Source organism: Ascaphus truei, chromosome 11 (assembly GCF_040206685.1).
Source record: "Ascaphus truei isolate aAscTru1 chromosome 11, aAscTru1.hap1, whole genome shotgun sequence".
NCBI lineage: Eukaryota > Metazoa > Chordata > Amphibia > Anura > Ascaphidae > Ascaphus > Ascaphus truei.
In genome coordinates this window covers 26857190-26884707 of record NC_134493.1, presented here as the reverse complement: position 1 = coordinate 26884707, position 27518 = coordinate 26857190, and the positions used below count along the sequence as shown (strand labels likewise).

At 51.5% G+C, this 27518-nt stretch overlaps 1 protein-coding gene across 2 annotated transcripts in view; it reads left to right on the top strand.

Moving 5' to 3' along the window:
• The window catches only part of LOC142463092 (uncharacterized), a 291163-nt gene that overhangs the window by 74749 nt on the left and 188896 nt on the right, over positions 1-27518 (top strand). For both annotated transcript variants that reach the window (XR_012787370.1, XM_075565366.1), the window contains exon 14: positions 25854-26012. Coding sequence is in view for 1 of the 2 variants with exons in the window: in XM_075565366.1 (XP_075421481.1) it covers positions 25854-26012 (159 nt within the window). In the remaining variant the exon portion in view is untranslated. The remainder of the gene's footprint in view (positions 1-25853; positions 26013-27518) is intronic.

Here is a 27518-nt window from a genome sequence, read left to right as displayed (position 1 = left end):
TCACCCTCTCCGTGTCACCCTCCCTCTCCCTGTGTCACCCTCCCTCTCCCTGTGTCAAACTCTCCCTCCCTCCCTGTGTCTCCCTCTCTCCCTCTCCCTGTGTCACCCTCTCCCTGTGTCACCCTCCCTCTCCCTGTCACCCTCTCCCTGTGTCACCCTCTCCCTGTGTCACCCTCTCTCTCCCTCTCCCTTTGTCACCCTCTCCCTCTCCCTGTGTCACCCTCTCCCTGTGTCACCCTATCCCTGTCCCTGTGTCACCCTCTCCATCTCCCTGTCACCCTCCCTCTCCCTGTGTCACCCTCCCTCTCCCTGTGTCACCCTCCCTCTCCCTGTGTCACCCTCTCCCTGTGTCACCCTCTCCCTGTGTCACCCTCTCCCTCTCCCTGTGTCACCCTCTCCCTGTGTCACCCTCTCCCTCTCCCGGTGTCACCCTCTCCCTCTCCCTGTGTCTCCCTCTTCCTGTGTCACCCTCTCTCTCCCTCTCCCTGTGTCACCCTCTCCCTTTTTCTCCCTCTCCCTGTGTCACCCTCTCCATGTGTCACCCTCTCCGTGTCACTCTCTCTGTGTCACCCTCCCTCTCTGTGTCACCCTACCTCTCCCTGTGTCACCCTCTCCCTGTGTCACCCTCTCCCTGTGTCACCCTCCCTCTCCCTGTGTCACCCTCTCCCTCTCCCTGTGTCACCCTCTCCCTGTGTCACCCTCTCTCTCCCTCTCCCTGTGTCACCCTCTCCCTGTGTCACCCTCTCCCTGTGTCACCCTCTCCCTGTCTCTGTGTCACCCACTCCCTGTCTCTGTGTCACCCTCTCCCTGTCTCTGTGTCACCCTCCCTCTCCCTGTCACCCTCCCTCTCCCTGTCACCCTCCCTCTCCCTGTGTCACCCTCCCTCTCCCTGTGTCACCCTCCCTCTCCCTGTGTCACCCTCCCTCTCCCTGTGTCACCCTCCCTCTCCCTGTGTCACCCTCCCTCTCCCTGTGTCACCCACCCTCTCCCTCTCCCTGTGTCACCCTCTCCGTGTCACCCTCCCTCTCCCTGTGTCACCCTCCCTCTCCCTGTGTCAAACTCTCCCTCCCTCCGTCTCCCTCTCTCCCTCTCCCTGTGTCACCCTCTCCCTGTGTCACCCTCCCTCTCCCTGTCACCCTCTCCCTGTGTCACCCTCTCCCTGTGTCACCCTCTCTCTCCCTCTCCCTTTGTCACCCTCTCCCTCTCCCTGTGTCACCCTCTCCCTGTGTCACCCTATCCCTGTCCCTGTGTCACCCTCTCCCTCTCCCTGTCACCCTCCCTCTCCCTGTGTCACCCTCCCTCTCCCTGTGTCACCCTCCCTCTCCCTGTGTCACCCTCTCCCTGTGTCACCCTCTCCCTCTCCCTGTGTCACGCTCCCTCTCCCTGTGTCACCCTCCCTCTCCCTGTGTCACCCTCCCTCTCCCTGTGTCACCCTCCCTCTCCCTGTGTCAAACTCTCCCTCCCTCCCTGTGTCTTCCTCTCTCCCTCTCCCTGTCACCCTCTCCCTGTGTCACCCTCCCTCTCCCTGTGTCACCCTCTCTCTCCCTCTCCCTTTGTCACCCTCTCCCTCTCCCTGTGTCACCCTCTCCCTGTGTCACCCTCTCCCTGTCCCTGTGTCACCCTCTCCCTGTCCCTGTGTCACCCTCTCCCTGTCCCTGTGTCACCCTCTCCCTGTCCCTGTGTCACCCTCTCCCTCTCCCTGTCACCCTCCCTCTCCCTGTCACCCTCCCTCTCCCTGTGTCACCCTCCCTCTCCCTGTGTCACCCTCTCCCTGTGTCACCCTCTCCCTCTCCCTGTGTCACCCTCTCCCTCTCCCGGTGTCACCCTCTCCCTCTCCCTGTGTCTCCCTCTCCCTGTGTCACCCTCTCCCTCCCTCTCCCTGTGTCACCCTCTCCCTTTCTCTCCCTCTCCCTGTGTCACCCTCTCCGTGTCACCCTCTCCATGTGTCACCCTCTCCGTGTCACTCTCTCTGTGTCACCCTCCCTCTCCGTGTCACCCTCCCTCTCCGTGTCACCCTACCTCTCCGTGTCACCCTCTCCCTGTGTCACCCTCCCTCTCCCTGTGTCACCCTCTCCCTCTCCCTGTGTCACCCTCTCCCTCTCCCTGTGTCACCCTCTCCCTGTGTCACCCTCTCCCTCCCTCTCCCTATGTCACCCTCTCCCTGTGTCACCCTCTCCCTGTGTCACCCTCTCCCCGTCTCTGTGTCACCCTCTCCCTGTCTCTGTGTCACCCTCTCCCTGTCTCTGTGTCACCCTCCCTCTCCCTGTCACCCTCCCTCTCCCTGTCACCCTCCCTCTCCCTGTGTCACCCTCCCTCTCCCTGTGTCACCCTCCCTCTCCCTGTGTCACCCTCCCTCTCCCTGTGTCACCCTCCCTCTCCCTGTGTCACCCTCCCTCTCCCTGTGTCACCCACCCTCTCCCTCTCCCTGTGTCACCCTCTCCGTGTCACCCTCCCTCTCCCTGTGTCACCCTCCCTCTCCCTGTGTCAAACTCTCCCTCCCTCCCTGTGTCTCCCTCTCTCCCTCTCCCTGTGTCTCCCTCTCCCTGTGTCACCCTCCCTCTCCCTGTCACCCTCTCCCTGTGTCACCCTCTCCCTGTGTCACCCTCTCTCTCCCTCTCCCTTTGTCACCCTCTCCCTCTCCCTGTGTCACCCTCTCCCTGTGTCACCCTATCCCTGTCCCTGTGTCACCCTCTCCATCTCCCTGTCACCCTCCCTCTCCCTGTGTCACCCTCCCTCTCCCTGTGTCACCCTCCCTCTCCCTGTGTCACCCTCTCCCTGTGTCACCCTCTCCCTGTGTCACCCTCTCCCTCTCCCTGTGTCACCCTCTCCCTGTGTCACCCTCTCCCTCTCCCGGTGTCACCCTCTCCCTCTCCCTGTGTCTCCCTCTTCCTGTGTCACCCTCTCTCTCCCTCTCCCTGTGTCACCCTCTCCCTTTTTCTCCCTCTCCCTGTGTCACCCTCTCCATGTGTCACCCTCTCCGTGTTACTCTCTCTGTGTCACCCTCCCTCTCCGTGTCACCCTACCTCTCCCTGTGTCACCCTCTCCCTGTGTCACCCTCTCCCTGTGTCACCCTCCCTCTCCCTGTGTCACCCTCTCCCTGTGTCACCCTCTCTCTCCCTCTCCCTGTGTCACCCTCTCCCTGTGTCACCCTCTCCCTGTGTCACCCTCTCCCTGTCTCTGTGTCACCCACTCCCTGTCTCTGTGTCACCCTCTCCCTGTCTCTGTGTCACCCTCCCTCTCCCTGTCACCCTCCCTCTCCCTGTCACCCTCCCTCTCCCTGTGTCACCCTCCCTCTCCCTGTGTCACCCTCCCTCTCCCTGTGTCACCCTCCCTCTCCCTGTGTCACCCTCCCTCTCCCTGTGTCACCCTCCCTCTCCCTGTGTCACCCTCCCTCTCCCTGTGTCACCCTCCCTCTCCCTGTGTCACCCTCCCTCTCCCTGTGTCACCCTCCCTCTCCCTGTGTCACCCACCCTCTCCCTCTCCCTGTGTCACCCTCTCCGTGTCACCCTCCCTCTCCCTGTGTCACCCTCCCTCTCCCTGTGTCAAACTCTCCCTCCCTCCCTGTGTCTCCCTCTCTCCCTCTCCCTGTGTCACCCTCTCCCTGTGTCACCCTCCCTCTCCCTGTCACCCTCTCCCTGTGTCACCCTCTCCCTGTGTCACCCTCTCTCTCCCTCTCCCTTTGTCACCCTCTCCCTCTCCCTGTGTCACCCTCTCCCTGTGTCACCCTATCCCTGTCCCTGTGTCACCCTCTCCCTCTCCCTGTCACCCTCCCTCTCCCTGTGTCACCCTCCCTCTCCCTGTGTCACCCTCCCTCTCCCTGTGTCACCCTCCCTCTCCCTGTGTCACCCTCTCCCTGTGTCACCCTCTCCCTGTGTCACCCTCTCCCTCTCCCTGTGTCACCCTCTTCCTGTGTCACCCTCTCCCTCTCCCGGTGTCACCCTCTCCCTCTCCCTGTGTCTCCCTCTCCCTGTGTCACCCTCTCTCTCCCTCTCCCTGTGTCACCCTCTCCCTTTTTCTCCCTCTCCCTGTGTCACCCTCTCCATGTGTCACCCTCTCCGTGTCACTCTCTCTGTGTCACCCTCCCTCTCCGTGTCACCCTACCTCTCCCTGTGTCACCCTCTCCCTGTGTCACCCTCTCCCTGTGTCACCCTCCCTCTCCCTGTGTCACCCTCTCCCTCTCCCTGTGTCACCCTCTCCCTGTGTAACCCTCTCTCTCCCTCTCCCTGTGTCACCCTCTCCCTGTGTCACCCTCTCCCTGTGTCACCCTCTCCCTGTCTCTGTGTCACCCACTCCCTGTCTCTGTGTCACCCTCTCCCTGTCTCTGTGTCACCCTCCCTCTCCCTGTCACCCTCCCTCTCCCTGTCACCCTCCCTCTCCCTGTGTCACCCTCCCTCTCCCTGTGTCACCCTCCCTCTCCCTGTGTCACCCTCCCTCTCCCTGTGTCACCCTCCCTCTCCCTGTGTCACCCTCCCTCTCCCTGTGTCACCCTCCCTCTCCCTGTGTCACCCACCCTCTCCCTCTCCCTGTGTCACCCTCTCCGTGTCACCCTCCCTCTCCCTGTGTCACCCTCCCTCTCCCTGTGTCAAACTCTCCCTCCCTCCCTGTGTCTCCCTCTCTCCCTCTCCCTGTGTCACCCTCTCCCTGTGTCACCCTCCCTCTCCCTGTCACCCTCTCCCTGTGTCACCCTCTCCCTGTGTCACCCTCCCTCTCCCTGTCACCCTCTCCCTGTGTCACCCTCTCCCTGTGTCACCCTCTCTCTCCCTCTCCCTTTGTCACCCTCTCCCTCTCCCTGTGTCACCCTCTCCCTCTCACCCTCCCTCTCCCTGTGTCACCCTCCCTCTCCCTGTGTCACCCTCCCTCTCCCTGTGTCACCCTCCCTCTCCCTGTGTCACCCTCCCTCTCCCTGTGTCACCCTCCCTCTCCCTGTGTCACCCTCCCTCTCCCTGTGTCACCCACCCTCTCCCTCTCCCTGTGTCACCCTCTCCGTGTCACCCTCCCTCTCCCTGTGTCACCCTCCCTCTCCCTGTGTCACCCTCCCTCTCCCTGTGTCAAACTCTCCCTCCCTCCCTGTGTCTCCCTCTCCCTGTCACCCTCTCCCTGTGTCACCCTCCCTCTCCCTGTGTCACCCTCTCTCTCCCTCTCCCTTTGTCACCCTCTCCCTCTCCCTGTGTCACCCTCTCCCTGTGTCACCCTCTCCCTGTCCCTGTGTCACCATCTCCCTGTCCCTGTGTCACCCTCTCCCTGTCCCTGTGTCACCCTCTCCCTCTCCCTGTCACCCTCCCTCTCCCTGTCACCCTCCCTCTCCCTGTGTCACCCTCCCTCTCCCTGTGTCACCCTCCCTCTCCCTGTGTCACCCTCCCTCTCCCTGTGTCACCCTCCCTCTCCCTGTGTCACCCTCCCTCTCCCTGTGTCACCCTCCCTCTCCCTGTGTCACCCTCCCTCTCCCTGTGTCACCCTCCCTCTCCCTGTGTCACCCACCCTCTCCCTCTCCCTGTGTCACCCTCTCCGTGTCACCCTCCCTCTCCCTGTGTCACCCTCCCTCTCCCTGTGTCAAACTCTCCCTCCCTCCCTGTGTCTCCCTCTCTCCCTGTGTCACCCTCTCCCTGTGTCACCCTCCCTCTCCCTGTCACCCTCTCCCTGTGTCACCCTCTCCCTGTGTCACCCTCCCTCTCCCTGTCACCCTCTCCCTGTGTCACCCTCTCCCTGTGTCACCCTCTCTCTCCCTCTCCCTTTGTCACCCTCTCCCTCTCCCTGTGTCACCCTCTCCCTGTCCCTGTGTCACCCTCTCCCTCTCCCTGTCACCCTCCCTCTCCCTGTGTCACCCTCCCTCTCCCTTGTGTCACCCTCCCTCTCCCTGTGTCACCCTCCCTCTCCCTGTGTCACCCTCCCTCTCCCTGTGTCACCCTCCCTCTCCCTGTGTCACCCTCCCTCTCCCTGTGTCACCCTCCCTCTCCCTGTGTCACCCACCTTCTCCCTCTCCCTGTGTCACCCTCCCTCTCTCCCTGTGTCTCCCTCTCCCTGTCACCCTCTCCCTGTGTCACCCTCCCTCTCCCTGTGTCACCCTCTCTCTCCCTCTCCCTTTGTCACCCTCTCCCTCTCCCTGTGTCACCCTCTCCCTGTGTCACCCTCTCCCTGTCCCTGTGTCACCATCTCCCTGTCCCTGTGTCACCCTCTCCCTGTCCCTGTGTCACCCTCTCCCTCTCCCTGTCACCCTCCCTCTCCCTGTCACCCTCCCTCTCCCTGTGTCACCCTCCCTCTCCCTGTGTCACCCTCCCTCTCCCTGTGTCACCCTCCCTCTCCCTGTGTCACCCTCCCTCTCCCTGTGTCACCCTCCCTCTCCCTGTGTCACCCTCCCTCTCCCTGTGTCACCCTCCCTCTCCCTGTGTCACCCTCCCTCTCCCTGTGTCACCCACCCTCTCCCTCTCCCTGTGTCACCCTCTCCGTGTCACCCTCCCTCTCCCTGTGTCACCCTCCCTCTCCCTGTGTCAAACTCTCCCTCCCTCCCTGTGTCTCCCTCTCTCCCTGTGTCACCCTCTCCCTGTGTCACCCTCCCTCTCCCTGTCACCCTCTCCCTGTGTCACCCTCTCCCTGTGTCACCCTCCCTCTCCCTGTCACCCTCTCCCTGTGTCACCCTCTCCCTGTGTCACCCTCTCTCTCCCTCTCCCTTTGTCACCCTCTCCCTCTCCCTGTGTCACCCTCTCCCTGTCCCTGTGTCACCCTCTCCCTCTCCCTGTCACCCTCCCTCTCCCTGTGTCACCCTCCCTCTCCCTTGTGTCACCCTCCCTCTCCCTGTGTCACCCTCCCTCTCCCTGTGTCACCCTCCCTCTCCCTGTGTCACCCTCCCTCTCCCTGTGTCACCCTCCCTCTCCCTGTGTCACCCTCCCTCTCCCTGTGTCACCCACCTTCTCCCTCTCCCTGTGTCACCCTCCCTCTCCCTGTGTCACCCTCCCTCTCCCTGTGTCACCCTCCCTCTCCCTGTGTCAAACTCTCCCTCCCTCCCTGTGTCTCCCTCTCCCTGTCACCCTCTCCCTGTGTCACCCTCCCTCTCCCTGTGTCACCCTCTCTCTCCCTCTCCCTTTGTCACCCTCTCCCTCTCCCTGTGTCACCCTCTCCCTGTGTCACCCTCTCCCTGTCCCTGTGTCACCATCTCCCTGTCCCTGTGTCACCCTCTCCCTGTCCCTGTGTCACCCTCTCCCTCTCCCTGTCACCCTCCCTCTCCCTGTGTCACCCTCCCTCTCCCTGTGTCACCCACCCTCTCCATGTGTCACCCACCCTCTCCCTGTGTCACCCACCCTCTCCCTGTGTCGCCCTCTCCCTGTGTCGCCCTCTCCCTCTCTCTGCCACCCTCACCCTCTCTCTGTCACCCTCTCCCTCTCTCTGTCACCCTCTCCCTCTCTCTGTCACCCTCTCCCTCTCTCTGTCACCCTCTCCCTCTCTCTGTCACCCTCTCCCTCTCTCTGTCGCACTCTCTCTGTCGCACTCTCTCTTTGTCTCTCATTCTCTCAGTGTGTGTGTCTCTCATTCTCTCTCTTTCTCTGTGTGTCTCTTTCTCTGTGTGTCTCTCTTTCTCTCTGTGTGGGTGTGCTGCTCTCTGTGTGTGTGTGGGTCTGTCTGTATGTCTCTCTCTGTCTCTCTCTGTGAAGCGCCGACGTCCAGACACTGGTTAAGGGGTTCAGGAAACTAGTCATTCACATCATCTGGCTTTTATTTCTAGATCCGACATTGACACACACACACACACGACTAATTGTAGTATAATGTAATAAATGTATTTATTGTATGTCAAAAACGAATGTTGTTCTGACTAGGAATTTATTAAATGTATTTTATTTATATATTTTATTTTAAAGCGGGGTTGGGGGCGGGACTAGGGGCGGAGTTGGGGGTGGGGTTGGGGGCGGGGTTGGGGGCGGGACTAGGTGGCGAGTAGATTTTTTGGTTGGGCGAGTAGATTTTTGGGTGATTTGTCGAACACTGCATATACACATATACACATATACACATATAAAACTAGGCCAGTCAGTACACAGATGTAAGGCATAAAACAGTTGCTAGTCCCATAGATGTCCACACATCAAGTAACCCAGACCGCAGACTGGTAAAAGAGACAGCAAACAGCAAGGAGTATAAGGCTGCCTGAAATTGTGACTGATCGATGCAGATCAGAGAGACAGGATAGCAACAAATATATACCGGCACGACTAATAAAGTCCAGATGATAAAATAATAAAACATACTGGACACCTAACAAGCTCCTATTGAACCCCCAAAATGACCACAACATATATATAAGCATATGAGTGTCACAGAGGAGTGCTACTGAGCTCAGTAGCACTCCTCTGTGACACTCATATGCTTATATATATGTTGTGGTCATTTTGGGGGTTCAATAGGAGCTTGTTATGTGTCCAGCTTGTTAGGTGTCCAGTATGTTTTACAATTCTTGTCCAGCTAGTCATGGCTGATTGGAGGGTGGCAACCTCCTTCCTAATTTAAGCTCACCCCCTCCCACATTTAAATGGTTATGGGCTCACTCCATAGCATCTTCCACTCAGGGGAACTTGCCTGCTTGCAGTTTGGCTGTGACATCTCTAATACAGAGTGCTTTTCCTGGTAATGTACAGGTTAATAAAAGCTTCAGTCAGACTCAGAACTTTGCAACTAATATTGACAGATTTACTATAAATCATTCTTCCTGTTATTACACAGGTTATTAAGAATTTATATTAGCGTTAGGGACCCCTGATATGTGGTCTGCCTTGGCGTTGGCTCAGGGGCTTACAACAATTTTGGCCAAAAATGTCAAACTAAAAGACCATTTTACTTATTAGATATTCATACATATATATTTAGGCACTGTACCGTGTATGAGTCTCACTGGATGTGCTAAAAACTGAGCTTTGTCTGTGTTTTATGTTCTGTCTCTGGTGATAAAATAATAAATAATGGTCAAACCATACATGTCCAATCTGGAAATGCGGATATGCTTCAGATGAACCACGATGATGGAGGAACAAAAAAGCCCCAGATTGCATGCACTCTACACTTTGTGTTGAATTGCAAGGCAGATAACATAATGTGGATGATTCCTCAATGGATGGAATTTGAAGGATAACCATCTGGATAATTCCAGACTGCAATGAATATCTGGAGAGTAGTAGGCTTGTATGGTCAATATGGTCTTTATTTTATATTTGTCTCTTTAATTTATGTATCACTAAAAAACGCGGCGATCAGCTTAAAGTGTCAATTAAAAGAGCATTTACACCGATGCATCCTGCCACTGTTGAGAGTGGCCGTCACTGTGACAAGACGCCCAGAGTGCCCAACCTTTAGTTATGTTAATTGACACTTTAAGCTGATCGCCGCGTTTTTTAGTGATAAATTAATGTTTATTAGTGTCAGCGTTTTAATTAGTGTCAGCGTTTTATCAAACAACTAAATTCACTGTTGCAGTGTACATGCAACAACTCACGCGGGGTCTCTTGACAAGGCTTATTTATTTAGTCTTAAAAACTTACAGCACACAAAACTAAATAGCTTGTCTTCAGCAGACAAAACAAAATAGCTTATCTTCAGCATGGCAAACAAAGCAGTTTCTCTTCAGCATGTAGGACACAACAGTTCATAAACCATGTACTTTGCAAACAGACCTTATATCAGTAATCTCTTCAGTAACTCACTCCTGTCTCCTGACCAGCTAGGCTTCATGTGTGTACATCCTGGGGTTTTTAACACACCTTGATTAGGCAGCTGGGATCCAACTAATTGTCATGAGCTTCCCAGCTGAAGTTAACCTCATCACTGCTGTACTGCAGACTAAACATATGTCTGCCAGGCATATAGCTGGTGGCTTTTATTTACCCTGTCACATTCACTATCCCTACTCGTCACTAAATTAACTTTCACTAGACTACATGTTAATTAGGTATGACGCCTATCAGCAAATAATGAAATAGAAAGAAATAATAAAAGCATAGAATAATATATAAGACCATACATTGTGTGCGCTTATTTAACTCTCCTATCCACAACGGCAATATGAATATATATAACACTTAAAGTAGCAATCTATGGCAACAATTTTGTTGCGAAGTGTAAAAAAATATATATTGAAGCAGAGCTGAACCCTGTTAATTTCAGCTCCGGTAACCCCCTGCTTCTGGAGACTTACTGTACCACTATAGTGGCCGCTCTACTTGACTAGCAGGGATCACGTAATGGCCGCTGTTCACAGCTCCCGTGCCTTGCGGGCCAATAGGAAGCAATGACATCATCGGTGTGGCTTTCTATTGGCCCGCGTATTGTGGGAGCTTTCAAGTCTAAATCCCAGCTGGAGCGGTTACCGGCACGTACTACAGGGGTAAGTATCTACAGGAGCAGGGGCTCCCCAGAGCTGAAATTAATGGGGTTCGTCTCCGGCAACCTCCTGCTTCAAACCTGGGTAAGAAAAAAAAAATAATAAAAAGCTTTGCAAAAAAATAATATCAATGGCTTGTATTGCTCCTTTAATACCGAAGGGTAATTCAACACACGGAAAGAGTTAAATACATGCCGTTTTCTCATACTAAAATGCACCAGATGCACATACTGTAAACTCTCGCTGAACTTCATTTTCAATATGCAAGATACTTAGAGCTACGTTTGCAGTAATTACTGTATATACGTTTACAGTGATTGGCACATGTACTTTTTGTTTAGTTAAAATGCAATCAGTAGCTAAATGGCCGCACCTCAATTATCAACAGATGTAAAAAATAACAACCAATTATAAGTAGCTTTATATAAGGGGTGAACGGGTACAGCATGTAAACCGAATATTAAAAACACTGAAATCGCCACTATCCTATCAAGGCCCTTGCTCACAGTATTTTGGACATTCATGTACATTCAGCTCCAAATCCTAGTTACAGTACATGTTCTATCAAGTGCAAAGACATTGCCACATTCGCATGAAATACACAATTCTTCCTTTCATGAAACCCCAATACATTGGCATACTGTAGGTGTAGGGGTAGGTGTTTGCCATAACTACATTTTTGCGACCAATTCTGGTTCAAGCGCCAGAGTCAGTTTTTGATGAATAAAAATAGTTTTTTTATATTACAAGTCTCTTTATTTATTTTTTTAAACACAAGAACCTGGAAAGAATGATCAACCTCCCAGGTTTTATAAGAGCGGCTCTCTTCCAAGATTCGGGAACACAGGGGTATTGTACCTGCCATGATGCCGTTAGGAAAATGGAGTGTAAGTGCCGGCCACACATGTGGAGTGGTACAACTGGCCATTTCAGCGACATGTAATTCGGTAATAGCTTGGCACAAGTACCATTATTATTATTGGCTATGGCGGAGAGTTAATGAACACAAGGCTGGCACATTTGTGCATTTAATGGCAATGAAAGGGCTGTACAATGGGGGCCTCTTATGTCCAGTTTCTCCGGCCCCTCTAATAGGAACCAGGTTGACATCTTTTTTCTAAATCAAAGACAAGACCATTGAACAGTGGATCCACAGGGAGGTACTGGGGCAGATGTATCAAAGTTGCCCCGGCTGCAAAAGTGGGACAAAAGTGGTAAAAATGTATCAAAAGGAAGAAAATCCCTTTGAAAACAATGGGATTTTTGACTTGATAAATGTGGTGCAGTTTTTTTGCTCCAGTTTGGCAGCCGGGAGACGCTGACACATGTCCCCTCGTGTATCTCACGCACTACGCATTTAGATGCGTTGGATCCACTTTTATTCATTAAGACTAGGAGTGCTTTAACAGTTACTCCTTGAACCAGCAGCAGCACCGGTAACTGTACGTACTTATTTTTCCTTATTTTTGGTGTGCAGCATACCACCTCTTGTTTTCCCTCATGCACAGTATCTCCAAATGTAAGGAGCTGTCCATTATCTGAGTTTGGCCGGGGATTCATTAAACCCTAATAAATCAATGGACATTAACGCGGGATAGAGCTATCTATTACCTAAGTTTGGCCGGGGATTCACCAAGCTCTAATAATTCCATGGAAGTTAACGTGGGATAGAGCTGTCCATTGTGTTCCAATTTTCTTAAAGAGTCTACTGCTATTATTTAACACATTTGCTGCCAGAGAGGTCAGCAATAGAGACGGGCAAAATTTGTGTACAAAATTGCGAATGTGGTTAACTTTGATTTTTCACCACTGCAAGAGTTCACATAAAGTCAGAAGAAGGGAATGTGCCAGAGGAAATTGTAGGATATTGCCATATATAGTGATTCTCACTGAACCTTCAAGGGTGCTGCTATATCTTAATATATAAAATCGAAAGGTTGGTACTAGCTGCGGTGAATGTGATTGGTCCGTGGCCACCCCGACTCTCATTGGCCAAGAAGTACGCCCCACTGTGACACACACCTCCCACACGACTCTGATTGGACAAAACTTACAGTGACATCAGTGACACATACCTACTTCACTCTCACACACTTGCACTGACAGCATACCCCCACAAAACCCCTGCGGAGTCCATGCTAAGTTTACATCTCACACTCTCACCCCTGAGTCAACACACCCACACCCACACCCACACACAACACACACCCCTGTGTACACACACACACACACACACACACACACACACACACACACACACACACACACACACACACACACACACACACACACACACACACACACACACACACACACACACACTGACTCCTCTGGACACAAACACACACACACCCACACAACCCTTTACACTGACTCCTCTGTACACAAACAACAAACACACACAGTCACTGTCATCCCATCCCACTATTACAATATCTGTGTTTATCTCTGTTTAACTTTTACTAATCACCGGCACACTATCCTAGCTTTACATCATGAAATTACCACTTTTACAACATCTCCCGCTTTCACAATGTTCACGATCCTCTATAAAAATAGACATTCAACATCCACACATCATTACTTAACTTTATTAAATACTCTCCCTTTATGCCTTAGTACAAACTCTGACGAAACCCAGTCCCTATAAAAAAAACGCTCATGCTTACTCCCCTGTGCATGTCCGCACGTTACTTCACCTACGCACTGTAAATTTAATGGCCGCAACACCAACTCATGTACCTTAAATTTCCCCAATCTTCTATTCTGTACGTTCATTACTTTACTTTATTCAATACTCTCCCTTTATGCCTTTGTACAAACACATAGCCACTGTCAATTACATTTATAAAATGGCCGCTGTGCATGGCCGCATGTTTCTTTAACTACGCACTTACAAAACATTTACACTAATGCCCGCAAAAGCAAATTACAAACATTTACTTACATTTACATTCTACAATATCCCACTTTAAATATTTCTAAAAAAAATTCAACACTCACTATACACAAAATGATCATCCTTACACCCCTGTGCATGCCCGCAAACCTAGCCACTGACAATTTCATTTTTAAAATGGCCGCTGGGCATGGCCGCACGTTACTTTACCTACGCACTTACAAACGATTTACACAAATGGCCGCTAAAGCAACTTACATTTTACAATATCCCTCTTTCAATATTTCAACATGTTTATCAACACTCCCTATATACAAACCGCTCATCCTTCCTCCCCTGTGCATGGCCGCAAAACTAGACAATGTCAATTTCTTTTATCAAATGGCCGCTGTGCATGGCCGCACGTTACTTTATCTACGCACTTACAAAACATTTACACAAATGCCCGCAACACAAAATTACATACATTTACTTACATTTACTTTCTACAATATCCCGCATTCAATCTTTCTACATGTTTACTTTCAATAATCACCGCCAGCCTATCCTACCTTTACATTCTTAAATGTCCGCTTTAACAATATCTCCCGTTTTGAATATCTTCACGATCCTCTATACAAAATTAAAATCATCTTTTCATTGACATTCAACATCCATACACTATTCACATACATTCATAGGATACAGTACACATTCATACCTTCATTCACACAACCTCAACACACACGTTACTTCACCTAGCCACTGTCTATTTCATTTATAAAATGCCCGCTGTGCATGGACGCACCTTACTTTACCAACGCACTTACAAATAATTATCACAAAAATCACCCCCCACCCCACCCTTCCTTTCACCCCCCACCCCACCCTTCCTTTCATCCCCCACCCCACCCTTCCTTTCACCACCCCCACCCCACCCTTCCTTTCACCCCCCACCCCCACCCTTCCTTTCACCCCCTCCCCCCACCCTTCCTTTCACCCCCTCCCCCCACCCTTCCTTTCACCCCCTCCCCCCACCCTTCCCTTCACCCCCCCACTCACCCTTCCTTTCACCCCTCCCCACCCACCCTTCCTTTCACCCCCCCACCCTTCCTTTCACCCCCCCACCCCACCCTTCCTTTCACCCCCACCACCCCACCCTTCCTTTCACCCCCACCACCCCACCCTTCCTTTCACCCCCACCACCCCACCCTTCCTTTCACCCCCACCACCCCACCCTTCCTTTCACCCACCCCACCCTCCCTTTCACCCCCCACCCTTCCTTTCACCTCCCCCACCCCACCCTTCCTTTCACCTCCCCCACCCCACCCTTCCTTTCACCCCCCCACCCCACCCTTCCTTTCACCCCCCCCCCCCCAACCCCACCCTTCCTTTCACCCCCCCCCCCAACCCCACCCTTCCTTTCACCCCCACCCCACCCTTTCTTTCACCCCCCCACCCCACCCTTTCTTTCACCCTGTGACAGGGTAAAGTCAACCCCTATCAGTTATGCCTGGGAAACATATGTCTGAGTGCTTCATCCAGCACTCATAAAGGTTAACTCAGGTGGAAGCTAGCTAATCAGGATGTAAGCTGACACCTGAGAGCCAGCAAGGTAGATAAGGATCTTGTTACTAGCAGTAGCTGGCTCTCTCAGACCAGAGCACATGGAGATATGTGCTGCTAGACAGACGGATACAGCACACTACTTACTGCAGCCCAAGTAAGATTTGTTTCATTTGTTTTCATGACTGCTTAAAAGAATCTTACAGTTTGGTTATGGTTTAGCCAGCCAGCCTGCTAGATAGGCCTGCTGTGTTAGTCAGTTTCTCCAATTGTGGAGCAGGATTTGCTTTGTTTTAAGTGTACCCACATGTTATGTTGCTGTGGAGAAATAAAGCCACTGAACGTTTTCATTTACCCTGAAACTACACGTATGGACTGTTCCCTGACCTCGGCTACAGGCCGTCCTGCTACAGGTGGTGTCAGAAGTGGGATGTCGGACGGCCCCTGTATCTGAAGGGCCACACACAAAAAAAAAAAAAATGGAGAAATTTTTTCCTCAGTTCCTTGAGCAACAGCTCCAGCTAGCAGAGAAGCAAGCAGAGCGACAAGCCCAGCAAGATGAGCGACAGGCCCGGCGAGAGGAAAAGCTACTCCAACTGCTGGTCGAAGGCCGAGCCCCAGGCAGACCAGAGATTCCAAATAACCCACCAGTGATGCTGCATAAAATGAAGCCAGAGGCATTTCTCCTCACTTTTAAAAGGGTAGCCATGGCCCATGGCTGGACAGTTGATCGCTGGGTAACGACTCTGACTCCACTCCTCATAGGAGAAGCTCAGGCAGCCTACCAGGCTCTTCCAGCAGACGAGGCCATGTACTATCAGCAACTAAAGGCTGCTATTCTGGATCGCCTAGGCCTTACTCCAGAGACCTACCGTCAGCGGTTCCGGACAGTCAAATATACAAACCGAGACAGACCCCGGGTCGTAGCCCACCGCTTAGTAGACTTATGTACCAGGTGGATACAACCGGAGAAGCATACCCAGGCAGAGATCCTTGAACAGTTTGTGCTCGAGCAGTTCATACAGATACTGCCCCCCTCCTCCCACTCCTGGGTAAAAAGACACGCTGCATTTTCCCTGGATTCAGCGGTCCGCTTGGTGTAAAACTTCCTTGGCGACGACACCCAACAGGATAGCTGGGAACGGTCTGTGCAAACACCAGTTGCTTCCGGTGATGTTAGAGGCAGGAGAGCAGACAATTGAGGGGTCTACAACCCGCCAGCTCGGGAGATCCAGTCAAGCCGATCGGAAGACCCTTTCCCATCTCGGAGGGTTCCTGGTACAAACTCCCACAGAGACACCCGTCCCGGGTCCGAGGCCATTGGATCACTCAAAGGAGGCCGCCACCCACAGTATTCCCCGAGAACCTGGACTCCTGTCACCCATCCGGTGGAGAGGATAACCCCACCAACCAGAAGGGAGGATCCCATCCAACAGCGGAGAGGTCCAAAAACCGAGCCCCGTCGAGAGCTTCCGCTGACGACCGAGTTTGCGGACTCAGGAGATGATGAGGTGGACTGTTCATATGGCAGAACCACTGCCACAGCTTGTCTCCGAGGGGACCACAATCCGTGGTTAGTGCCAGCATCTCTGGAGGGGAAAAAAGTAAAAGCCATGCTGGACTCGGGTTCTGGAAAAACCCTGATCCTATAGGGCCTAATTCCTAGCAACAGACTATCTTATGACTCTCCTTGGAATATTGAATGTATCCATGGGAATACAAAGAGATACCCGACGGCGAACGTTCTACTGCGTATCAAGGATCAAGAGGCTAGCCTACTAGTGGGAGTTGCTCCCTGGCTACCTGCTCCTGTTCTACTTGGCCGAGACTGGCCCTACTTCGAAACATTCTAGGCCCCTACTCCTACGGAGCCTACTTCTCTGGTGCCGGAGAAGCCCGGAGACTTGTTTCCTTTTCCCCCAGAGATTTTCCCCCGTAGACACCACGTCCCAAAGACACGTAAACAGAGACGTGCAGAAAAAGAGGACTGGTTAAGAAAGGCTGGGACTCTTGGTAACATTAGTCAGCCCAAAGGACTGCAGGTCATGGCCGGGGATGACCAGTGTGGGGAACAGATAGATACGGGAATTTTGCCAGACCTGGATCTTCCTGACTTCCGTCAGAGGCAGAGGGAGGACCCAGCTCTGGCTAGACAATATGAGAAGGTGGTACAGGTCAACAACAAGATAATGGATGAACAAGGTGTAAAAGTGTTTCCACATTTTGAACTGTTGAATGACATCCTATATCGTGTGAATAAGGTTACACAAACAGGGGAGGTCATTCGACAGATGCTAGTCCCTAAAGGGTTGATTAAAACAGTGTTCACCCTAGCCCATACTCTCCCATGGGGTGGTCATTTGGGCAGAGATAAGACCACGGACCGCATCTCGTCCCGGTTTTACTGGCCAGGCATACATGGTGACATGAAACTATGTGAGACATGTCCTGAATGCCAGTTAACTAGCCAAAAAGGACAGAAGCCGGCTCCCTTGGTCCTTCTGCCCGTGGTAGCCGTCCCATTCGAGAGAATTGAGGTAGATCTGGTCGGACCTTTAGAACCCTCTGCGAAGGGAAATAAATTTATACTCGTTGTTGTAGATTATGCCACCAGATATCCTGAGGCCTGCCCTCTGAGATCAGCCACTGCTAAACAGGTTGCTCACAGGCTGTTAGAACTGTTCTCTAGGGTAGGACTTCCCCAAGTAATGTTAACTGACCAGGGAACAAATTTCATGGCAAAGTTAATGCAGGATGTCCTGAAGTTATTGGAGGTAAAATCCGTCCGGACCTCAGTCTACCATCCTCAGACTGATGGATTGGTAGAGAGGTTTAACCGTACTTTAAAAACCATGCTTAGGAAGTTTGTGGACACTGAAAAGCGAGCTTGGGATGAACATCTCCCTTTCCTGTTTGCGGTACGAGAAGTTCCCCAATCATCCACAGGCTTCTCCCCGTTTGAGCTCCTATATGGACGCCAACCTCGGGGTATTCTCGACCTACTGAAGGAATCCTGGGAGGAGGAGCCCTCCCCCTCCAAGAATACCCTTCAGTATGTCATAGACCTTAGAAACCGCCTAGACATGATGATAGGTCGGTTTGCTAAGGAAAACCTCAAATCTGCTGAAGAACGTCAAGAGAGGCAGTACAACCAAAATTCTCGCTTGAGGGTCTTCCAACCTGGGGACCAGGTGATGCTACTACTACCGACATCAGAGAGTAAACTCCTTGCGAAGTGGCAGGGTCCTTTCCAAGTTCTCCGCCGCACCGGGGAGGTGAACTATGAGATCTCTCAACCAGGGTCCAGGAAGGGTAAACAAATCTACCACGTGAACCTTCTGAAACCCTGGAAAACGATGTGATCGCTGTTCATCCACCCTCGGGAAGGAGAGACGGATTTGGGTCCACAGCTTCCAAAGGGTAGTACGTACAATGACCATCAGGTTCCCATGGGAGGGCAGTTAACAACGGAACAAAGGTCAGACCTACTAGAATTATGTGACCAGTTCCCAGATGTTTTTTCTGAGCTGCCAGGGCAAACTGATTTAGTGTCCCATAGGATTGAGACAGAACCTGGCGTAAAAGTACGGTCCCGTCCCTATAGATTGCCATAGGGCCGAAAAGACCTGGTAGAGAGGGAGATAATAGACATGTTGGAATTGGGCGTGATCGAGGAGTCCCACAGCGAATGGTGTAGCCCTATCGTGTTGGTCCCTAAACCAGATGGGAAGGTGAGGTTTTGCGTGGATCTGCGAAAGGTAAATGCTGTATCCAGATTTGATGCATACCCAATGCCTAGGGTGGATGAATTGCTTGACTCGCTTGGTAAAGCAGAGTATATCTCCACCCTAGATCTCACGAAAGGATATTGGCAGATACCTCTAGCGGAAGAATCCAAATGCAAAACTGCCTTCGCCACCCCTCTCGGTTTATACCAATTCGTCACTATGCCATTTGGATTACATGGAGCTCCAGCCACGTTCCAAAGGTTAATGGACAAGGTACTACGACCCCATAGGGCATATGCCGCGGCCTACTTGGATGACATTGTCATCTATAGCAGACACTGGCAGTCTCATATAAAAAGGTTAAGGGCAGTCCTAACGTCCTTAAGAGAAGCAGGGCTCACTGCAAATCCCAAAAAATGTGCCCTGGCTAAATCCACTACAAAATACTTGGGCTATGCCATTGGGGGAGGAATAGTAAGGCCACTAGCTAGCAAGGTGGCCGCCATAAAGGAAGTCCCCACCCCACAGACAAAGACACAGGTCCGCTCCCTTTTGGGGTTAGCAGGGTATTACCGGCGGTTTATCCCCAATTTTTCAGAAATATCTGCACCCCTAACAGATCTGACAAAAAAGAGTGCCCCGACCCAAGTTAAATGGTCTTGGGAGTGCCAAGACGCCTTTGATATGCTAAAAAAGTGCCTGTCAGAGGGCTCCGCTCTTCGGAGCCCAGATTTTAAAGAGCCCTTCATTATCCAGACGGATGCCTCAGAGGTAGGACTGGGAGCAGTGCTGTCTGAGCAATTTGATGGTGTTGAACACCCCATACTGTTCATCAGCCGGAAGCTGTTCCCAAGGGAAGTGAGGTATTCCGTTATTGAAAAGGAGTGCCTCGCTGTAAATTGGCAATTGAGGCCTTGAGACATTATGTCGCCGGAGTACACTTCACCCTGGTCACTGACCATGCGCCCTTGAAGTGGTTAAACAACATGAAGGACACAAATCCAAGGTTGACGAGGTGGTATATGGCCCTCCAACCCTTCTCTTTTGATATTCAGCATAGACCTGGAAAGGACCATGGAAATGCTGATTTTTTGTTAAGAGAAGGAGTGGAGGGTCGGGCTTCAGCCGTGTGGGACACTAGCCACACACAAACAGGGAAGGTATGTGACAGGGTGAAGTCAACCCCTATCAGTTATGCCTGGGAAACATATGTCTGAGTGCTTCATCCAGCACTCATAAGGGTTAACTCAGGTGGAAGCTAGCTAATCAGGATGTAAGCTGACACCTGAGAGCCAGCAAGGTAGATAAGGATCTTGTTACTAGCAGTAGCTGGCTCTCTCAGACCAGTGCACATGGAGATATGTGCTGCTAGACAGACGGATACAGCACACTACTTACTGCAGCCCAAGTAAGATTTGTTTCATTTGTTTTCATGACTGCTTAAAAGAATCTTACGGTTTGGTTATGGTTTAGCCAGCCAGCCTGCTAGATAGGCCTGCTGTGTTAGTCAGTTTCTCCCATTGTGGAGCAGGATTTGCTTTGTTTAAAGGGACAGTGTACCCACATGTTATGTTGCTGTGGAGAAATAAAGCCACTGAACGTTTTCATTTACCCTGAAACTACATGTGTGGACTGTTCCCTGACCTTGGCTACAGGCCGTCCTGCCACCTCCCCCACCCCACCCTTTCTTTCACCCCCCCCCCCACTTCACCCTTCCTTCCCCCCCCCACTCTTCCTTTCCCTCCCCCCACCCCTTCCTTTCCCTCCCCCCACCCCTTCCTTTCCCTCCCCCCCACACCCTTCCTTTCCCCACCCTTCCTTTCCCCCCCCACCCTTCCTTTCCCCACCCTTCCTTTCCCCCCCACCCTTCCTTTCCCCACCACCCTTCCTTTCCCCCCCACCCTTCCTTTCCCTCCTCCCACCCCTTCCTTTCCCTCCCCCCACCCCTTCCTTTCCCTCCCCCCCACCCCTTCCATCCCTCCCCCCCCACACCCTTCCTTTCCCCACCCCACCCTTCCTTTCACCACCACCACCCCTCCTTTCACCACCCCCACCCCACCCTTCCTTTTCCCCCCCACCCTTTCCCCCCCACACCCTTCCTTTCCCTCCCCCCCACCCCTTCCTTCCCCCCCTACCCTTCCCCCCCACCCCCCAATCTTCCTTTCCCCACCCACCCTTCCTTTCCTCCCCCACCCTTCCTTTCCCCCCCACCCTTCCTTTCCCACCCCCACCCACCCTTCCTTTCCCCCACCCACCCTTCCTTCCCCCCCCCATCCACCCTTCCTTTTCCCCCCACCCCACCCTTCCTTTCCCCCCCCCACCCACCCTTCCTTTTCCCCCCCCACCCACCCTTCCTTTCCCCCCCCCACCCACCCTTCCTTTCCCCCCCCACCCACCCTTCCTTCCCCCCCCCACCCACCCTTCCTTCCCCCCCCCACCCACCCTTCCTTCCCCCCCCCACCCTTCCTTTCCCCCCCACCCACCCTTCCTTTCCCCTCCCCGCCCCCTTCCTTTCCCTCCCCCCCACTCCTTCCTTTCCCTCCCCCCCACACCCTTCCTTTCACCCCCCACCCCTCCTTTCACCCCCCCACCCTTCCTTTCACCCCCCCCACCCTTCCTTTCACCCCCCCACCCTTCCTTTCATCCCCCACCCCACCCTTCCTTTCACCCCCCCCCACCCCACCCTTCCTTTCACCCCCCCCCACCCTTCCTTTCACCCCCCCCCCACCCTCCTCCTAGCGGAAAATTTAACTCACGGGCAACGCCGGGTCTCTCAGCTAGTTCTTATTAAAATCGGTTTAAATCAGTGGGATTTAATGCCAGTTCAGTTGCATTAATCCATAACGGAGCTTGATCAATAAACCCCTGAGGGCCATAATTAATAAGTGGAGATGACTAATAAGGCACCTTACAGACCAGGGGCGTAGCTGTAGCCCGGGCAAAGCCCGGGGTCCGCACTCTTGGGACGGCCCGCTCTTCTAGCCCCCCCCCCCACCCCCCTCCCATTGTCACATAGCGGAACCTGAGATGCAGAAAAGAAGCACAGAGGGAAATCCCTTCCTCTGCAGGTGGGCGGGGCCTGGGTCAGAGGGCGGGGCCCTGAGATGCAGGAAGGAAAGAGATGGGAAATCCCTTCCTCTGCAGGTGGGCGGGGCCTGGGTCAGAGGGCGGGGCCCTGAGATGCAGGAAGGAAAGAGATGGGAAATCCCTTCCTCTGCAGGTGGGTGGGGCCTGGGTCAGAGGGCGGGGCCCTGAGATTCAGGAAGCAAAGACAGATGGGAAATCTCTTCCTCTGCAGGTGGGCGGGGCCTGGGTCAGAGGGCGGGGCCCTGAGATTCAGGAAGCAAAGACAGATGGGAAATCTCTTCCTCTGCAGGTGGGCGGGGCCTGGGTCAGAGGGCGGGGCCCTGAGATTCAGGAAGCAAAGACAGATGGGAAATCTCTTCCTCTGCAGGTGGGCGGGGCCTGGGTCAGAGGGCGGGGCCCTGAGATTCAGGAAGCAAAGACAGATGGGAAATCTCTTCCTCTGCAGGTGGGCGGGGCCTGGGTCAGAGGGCGGGGCCCTGAGATGCAGGAAGGAAGTACAGATGGGAAATCCCTTCCTGTGCAGAGCCTCCATAGGTGGGCGGGGCCTAGGTCAGGGGGCGGGGCCTCAAGTAGTGCAGAGTGGGGCTGAAGCTACAGCCTGAGAGACAGGCTGGGAAAGATGAGAGGGAGGAGCGGGGCCTCGGTCAGTGGGCAGGGCTGCAACCTGAGAGACAGGCTGGGAAAGGTGAGAGGGAGGAGCGGGGCCTCGGTCAGTGGGCAGGGCTGCAACCTGAGAGACAGGCTGGGAAAGGTGAGAGGGAGGGGAAGGGTTAAATCACTGGGGTGAAAACAGACACAAAAAGGAAAGGATACAGGAAGGAAGATGAAGTACAAGAGAGAAATACATAAGAGGGGAAAGAAAGACATGAGGGGGAGAGAGAGCAGAGAGAAAGGGAGAGCAGAGAGAGAGAAAGAGATCAAGGGAAGAGAGCAAAGAGGGAGAGAACAAAGAGGGAAAGAGAGAGAGCAGAGAGAGAGAGAGCAAAGAGAGAGGGAGAGAGAGCAAAGAGAGAGAGAGAGAGCATAGAGAGAGAGAGGCACGAGGGGGAGAAAAGAGAGAGACATGAGAGGGCCCTGAAATTCCCCCCGGGGCCCGAACATGTCTAGCTATGCCACTGTTACAGACTATTCATTGCTTATTTAATATAATTAAATTTAATTGCCTTTTTTAATTTAGCAAAATGAAGGTCAAACCCTATTTGTGAAAATCCCAATAGATTATACAATATACTTATTAAAGGCGTGCGCTATGCAAAGCTGAGGGAACATATTGCAGGGATTTAAGGCTGAGATATCCAGAATTTTGTAGACCGCCGTAACTGGAGCAGCCAGGCCCAATATCAACTCTGAACCTAAGTAGATGTGATTACACCTTTAAGAGTATTATGTGTATGGTGCCAACATCTTCCGCAGCGCAGTACAATGGGGGAGGGATGACAATAACATTGTATAACAAAAAAAGTACATGCACAGATGTACAGTAGCAAGACTTACTGTTCTTGTGCTCGCGGACCGGCCGCGGCACACAAATGATAAATGTTTGCGGTCTGTGTGGATTAATGCTGCTTCTGAATGGGACCCCACAGCATTAATCCTTCACTTGATGAGCCTTCAGCTGGAGAGAGAAAACCAATACGCACCTTTTAGATGAGCTGCGCCGCCGTCTCTGTCCACCTCCTGTCTCTTTCTGCAGCATTTTCCCATATAACATTGTCCAGCCCCCCAGACGATGTAGATAATCAAATATGGTCATATAGCCTCCCCCTCATGATGTAGAGACCTATATTCGGGCATCTACGCCATCCAGGCGGTAGGCAAGCCCCGAATCTTACCTCCAGCGCTGCGGGAAGACGCTGCGGACAGAGACGGAGATGACTATAGATGGAGAGATAGCTGTGCAGCTCATCTAAAAGGTTAGTATCGTTTTTATCTCTCTCCCAAAATGATTAAATGCTGCGGGTCCCATTCAGAAGCAAGCGGTAATCCCCCCCGAGCGACTCACTGTTTTCGAGCTGGGCCCGCATCAGCCGCGGGTGAGCGGGGCACCAAAAACAGCGAGCTTTTCTACATCTGTTTGTTAACAGCAAACTGAGACAACAGGAAGGAGGCTCCTGCCCCAAGGAGCTTATAATCTACCAGCAGAAAGGTTTCTACATCAAGATAAAGTGGCAGAAACGTGACTTATAATTGCACGCTTCTTGATTTAACAGCATAATAAGAAAATGCGAAATAACAGACAATAAGACATTTTTCATCTACGCTTCCCTTAACTTGCAACTATTTCTGAGTAATGTTTATTGACTCAAATGATGTCTATATGTCTTAGGACTAATACAGGCTCTGAAGTAAATGGAAGTGTCATTTCAATATCATTATATGGATTTTTTTTTTACCATAATAATTTCTGAGCAAATATATCACATATAAAAAGAAATTCTGTGATGTGAACAGCAGTTTTTCACCGCCCGCTGTAAAATGAGTTGATTCACTACTTTTAAATCTGTTAATTATGAGGACAGATACATTTAGGTTTCTGGCTGTGTGTATGGTCTAAAAATATGCAGCTTTCTGATTTAATTGACACTGATAATAAAGAACTGCAGAATTATTGCCTAGCTGTGCCAACACTTGAAAGCACTAATCCTTAAAAATAGTTTCAGTCTAGCTGTTCAGATGTCTCTGTGTGTTATGAATAGAAATTGGCTGGTAATATTTAGTTGGGTGCAAATCAGTTTTAAATTAAAGACGAAGTTGCCGTTATCTATTTGTTCTTTGCTCTATTTAAACACGTTATTCACTGTTCATGTATATTACTGTTTTGTCACTCTCTAATTCTCTTAGTTTAATGTAATACTTTATTAACTATGTGTAAAAGTTCTCCCATAACCAGTTAAATTCATTATATTGTATATTTTATTTGAATATATTCAACATACAGAGTCAGAGATGTCAAGCTCCCAAGACCAAAATCAGTGAGGTTTGGAGAGAGGGGGCACTGGAGAAATAATGGCATGTTAAGGAAAAGTACTGATTGATATCAGTGAGATCCTATTGATGTCTATGAGGGAACTAGTGCTAAAAATCAGTGAGACTCAGACCAAATCAGCGAGAGACTCACAGAAAACCAGTAAATCTAGAGAGAAGAGTGACTCAGTGGGTAAAGACACATACGCTGTATTCTTCTTCTTAGCACGGTCTTGTATAGCGCTGCTAGTGTTACGTAGCGCTTTACAGAGACATTTTGCAGGCACAGGTCCAAGGTCACAAGGAGCCGACACCGGGAATTGAGCCAGGTTCCCCTGCTTCACACTCAGTGCCAGTCAGCGTCTTTACTCACTGAGCAACTCCTTCTCTAAGGCTGCGCTTATAGTGACGGCGACGCTGACGTCACGCTGCGGTCGCTGGAAAAATCAAATTGAAGTGACTTCCAGCGATCGCGACCAATACATTTGTTTTGACGCGACGTCGCGTCGCTGTCGCCGGCACCATAAGCGTGGCCTAAGCAATCACACTGCGTTGTAATCAGGGGAGCCTGAGTCAATTTCCGGTGTCCGCTCCTTGTGACCTTGGAGAAATCACTTTATCTCCCTGTGCCTCAGGCACCAAAATCATAGATTGTAAGCTCCACGGGGCAGGGACTGTCTAACAATTCCTGTGTGCTGCGTACCGCGCACTGTACTATAATTGGGAAGCTCTTTGTGTCCCATTGGGAGACAACTGCTATATGAAATAAAGTTATTATTAAAGCTTGATAAAATCTGTGAAACCACAAATATTACTCCTCCAGAAGACATGTTACTAAACTGGGCTATTCTAACAGGCACCTTACGATGTCAATGGTCTGAAACAGTAAATATGGCACATTACGTGGCCTCTGTACCACGGACTGGGTTACATATACTATTTGACAGTGTCTTTGTTGCACACACAAACTGCTGCAGCCTAAGAAGCACTTGGCAGCCTGTCATGTTTCTCTTGGCTTCTAGAAACAGAAGACATTAAACAACTTCATTAGTGAATTGATTTATTCAAACACTGCACTCCTGGGAGATGGATATGAATTGGTTGGGAGATTAATGTCCATAGGGGACGCCCTATTAAGATTTGCACTTGCTAACCGTCCTGCAAATGGCCTCTATTATTACATCTTAATTGAGTTTCATTAAAGGAGTTAATGAGGGGATGCCGATGAAACTTTAACACTGTCGCTAACCTGAGTTTGTTTCCAAATCAGTGGGGTCCTTTGTGTGGAGTCATCTGTCACAGCTGCTAGAATCTGACGACCCGCTGAAACGGGACATTGGAGACTCTCTTCCTGATGACATCTTGAGCAAGGACTTTGAGGGGGAATCCTGGAAACACTCCACATATTCAGATGCTACGGTTCATTCAGGTACTAAATAAATATCCATGAAAGAACTCTTAGGCCGCGCCATGCTAGGTGTGCGCTTGCGCGCGAACAAACAATGTACCTGGATCGGAGCGTCCATACTGCGCAGGTGCACGTGAGCGTGGGTAGGCGCGATGCGTGCAGAGACAAAAAAATGTTTGTCTTTGCCGCGTGATGGGCCGGTCATGTGCACGGTTCAGCCAATATGGGCGAACCGCACATGTGATGTCTCCCTGGCATGCCCTCACCACGCCCCCCATCTTGCAACAAGGCAGGCCAGGAATCGTTCATGCTGCAAGCGAGCGACACATCACGGCGCTCCGTCACACGCGCTCACCTAGCATGGCTGTTGCCTTTCTCAACGGCGCTGCAAATTGTACTAGTAAAGGGAATATGTTAACGCAAGTGAGCTATTTAATCAGTGCTAAGACATAAGATACCTTATTATGCCATAAGACACTTAAAGCCTGTTTACTTAGGCCGTAAGTTGTCTTACAGTACTGCAAGATGCCATTATGCACCGAACCGCTTAGTTAATATTGCCCCAAATGAGTTTAGTTGAAAAACGCTCATACCTCGATGGAATTTAGTTACCCACAATTTCTGCACATCTGACTGGACTCTGCAACCTCAGCGACCTAATTAGGAGTTTTAATGGGGTACCTCTCACGATGGATGACCGGGTTGGCTTTGATGGTTAAGCTGTCTCTGGGCGGCACTTCCACACCAGTCTTAGCAGCGTCGGATCTCCCAGCGGTCCTCCTCGTCTGCCCCAATCACTTCCTGGTCGTGCGCTTTGGTGTGCTTGCAGGTCACGAGGTAGTATAGACGTGCGTGCGTTATGCGAGCATTCCAGCGTGGATTCGATAGAGTAGTTGAGAGAGAGGGGATAATACGTCCTCTCTACGGATCTCTATGGGTTCTTCACAGGCTCGCAAAGGATGTAGACGCAACCCTTTGCGTTTCACCGTTGGCTTCCTCAGCCAACGGTGAAACACGTAGGGTTTAATGACGGTACGTTGCTAAAAACTGGTTCTCCCATGCTAATTTACAGAGCTGTGTTACACATGGTGCTCTTTTCCCAAACAAAATGGCGTAAACACTAGATCCTCAAATAGTATAGAACCTACATAGTAACAAAGTGTATAATATAAGGTGAATATCCCAAACAGGTGACACAACTGTAATTCAGTCTACGTGAGGAAAAAAAAGTGCACACAAAAATATATATAATTATTTAAAGAAATAAAAAAATAGAATACTGGTTGCTGCTCAAACCCACTAATTCTTCAAAGATGTCTTAAACCCAATACAGGCATACCCCACATTAGCGTACGCAATGGGACCAGAGCATGTATGTAAAGCGAAAATGTACTTAAAGTGAAGCACTACCTTTTTCCCACTTATCGATGCATGTACTGTACTGTAATCGTCATATACGCGCATAACTGATGTAAATAACGCATGTGTAACAGGCTCTATAGTCTCCCCGCTTGCGCACAGCTTCGG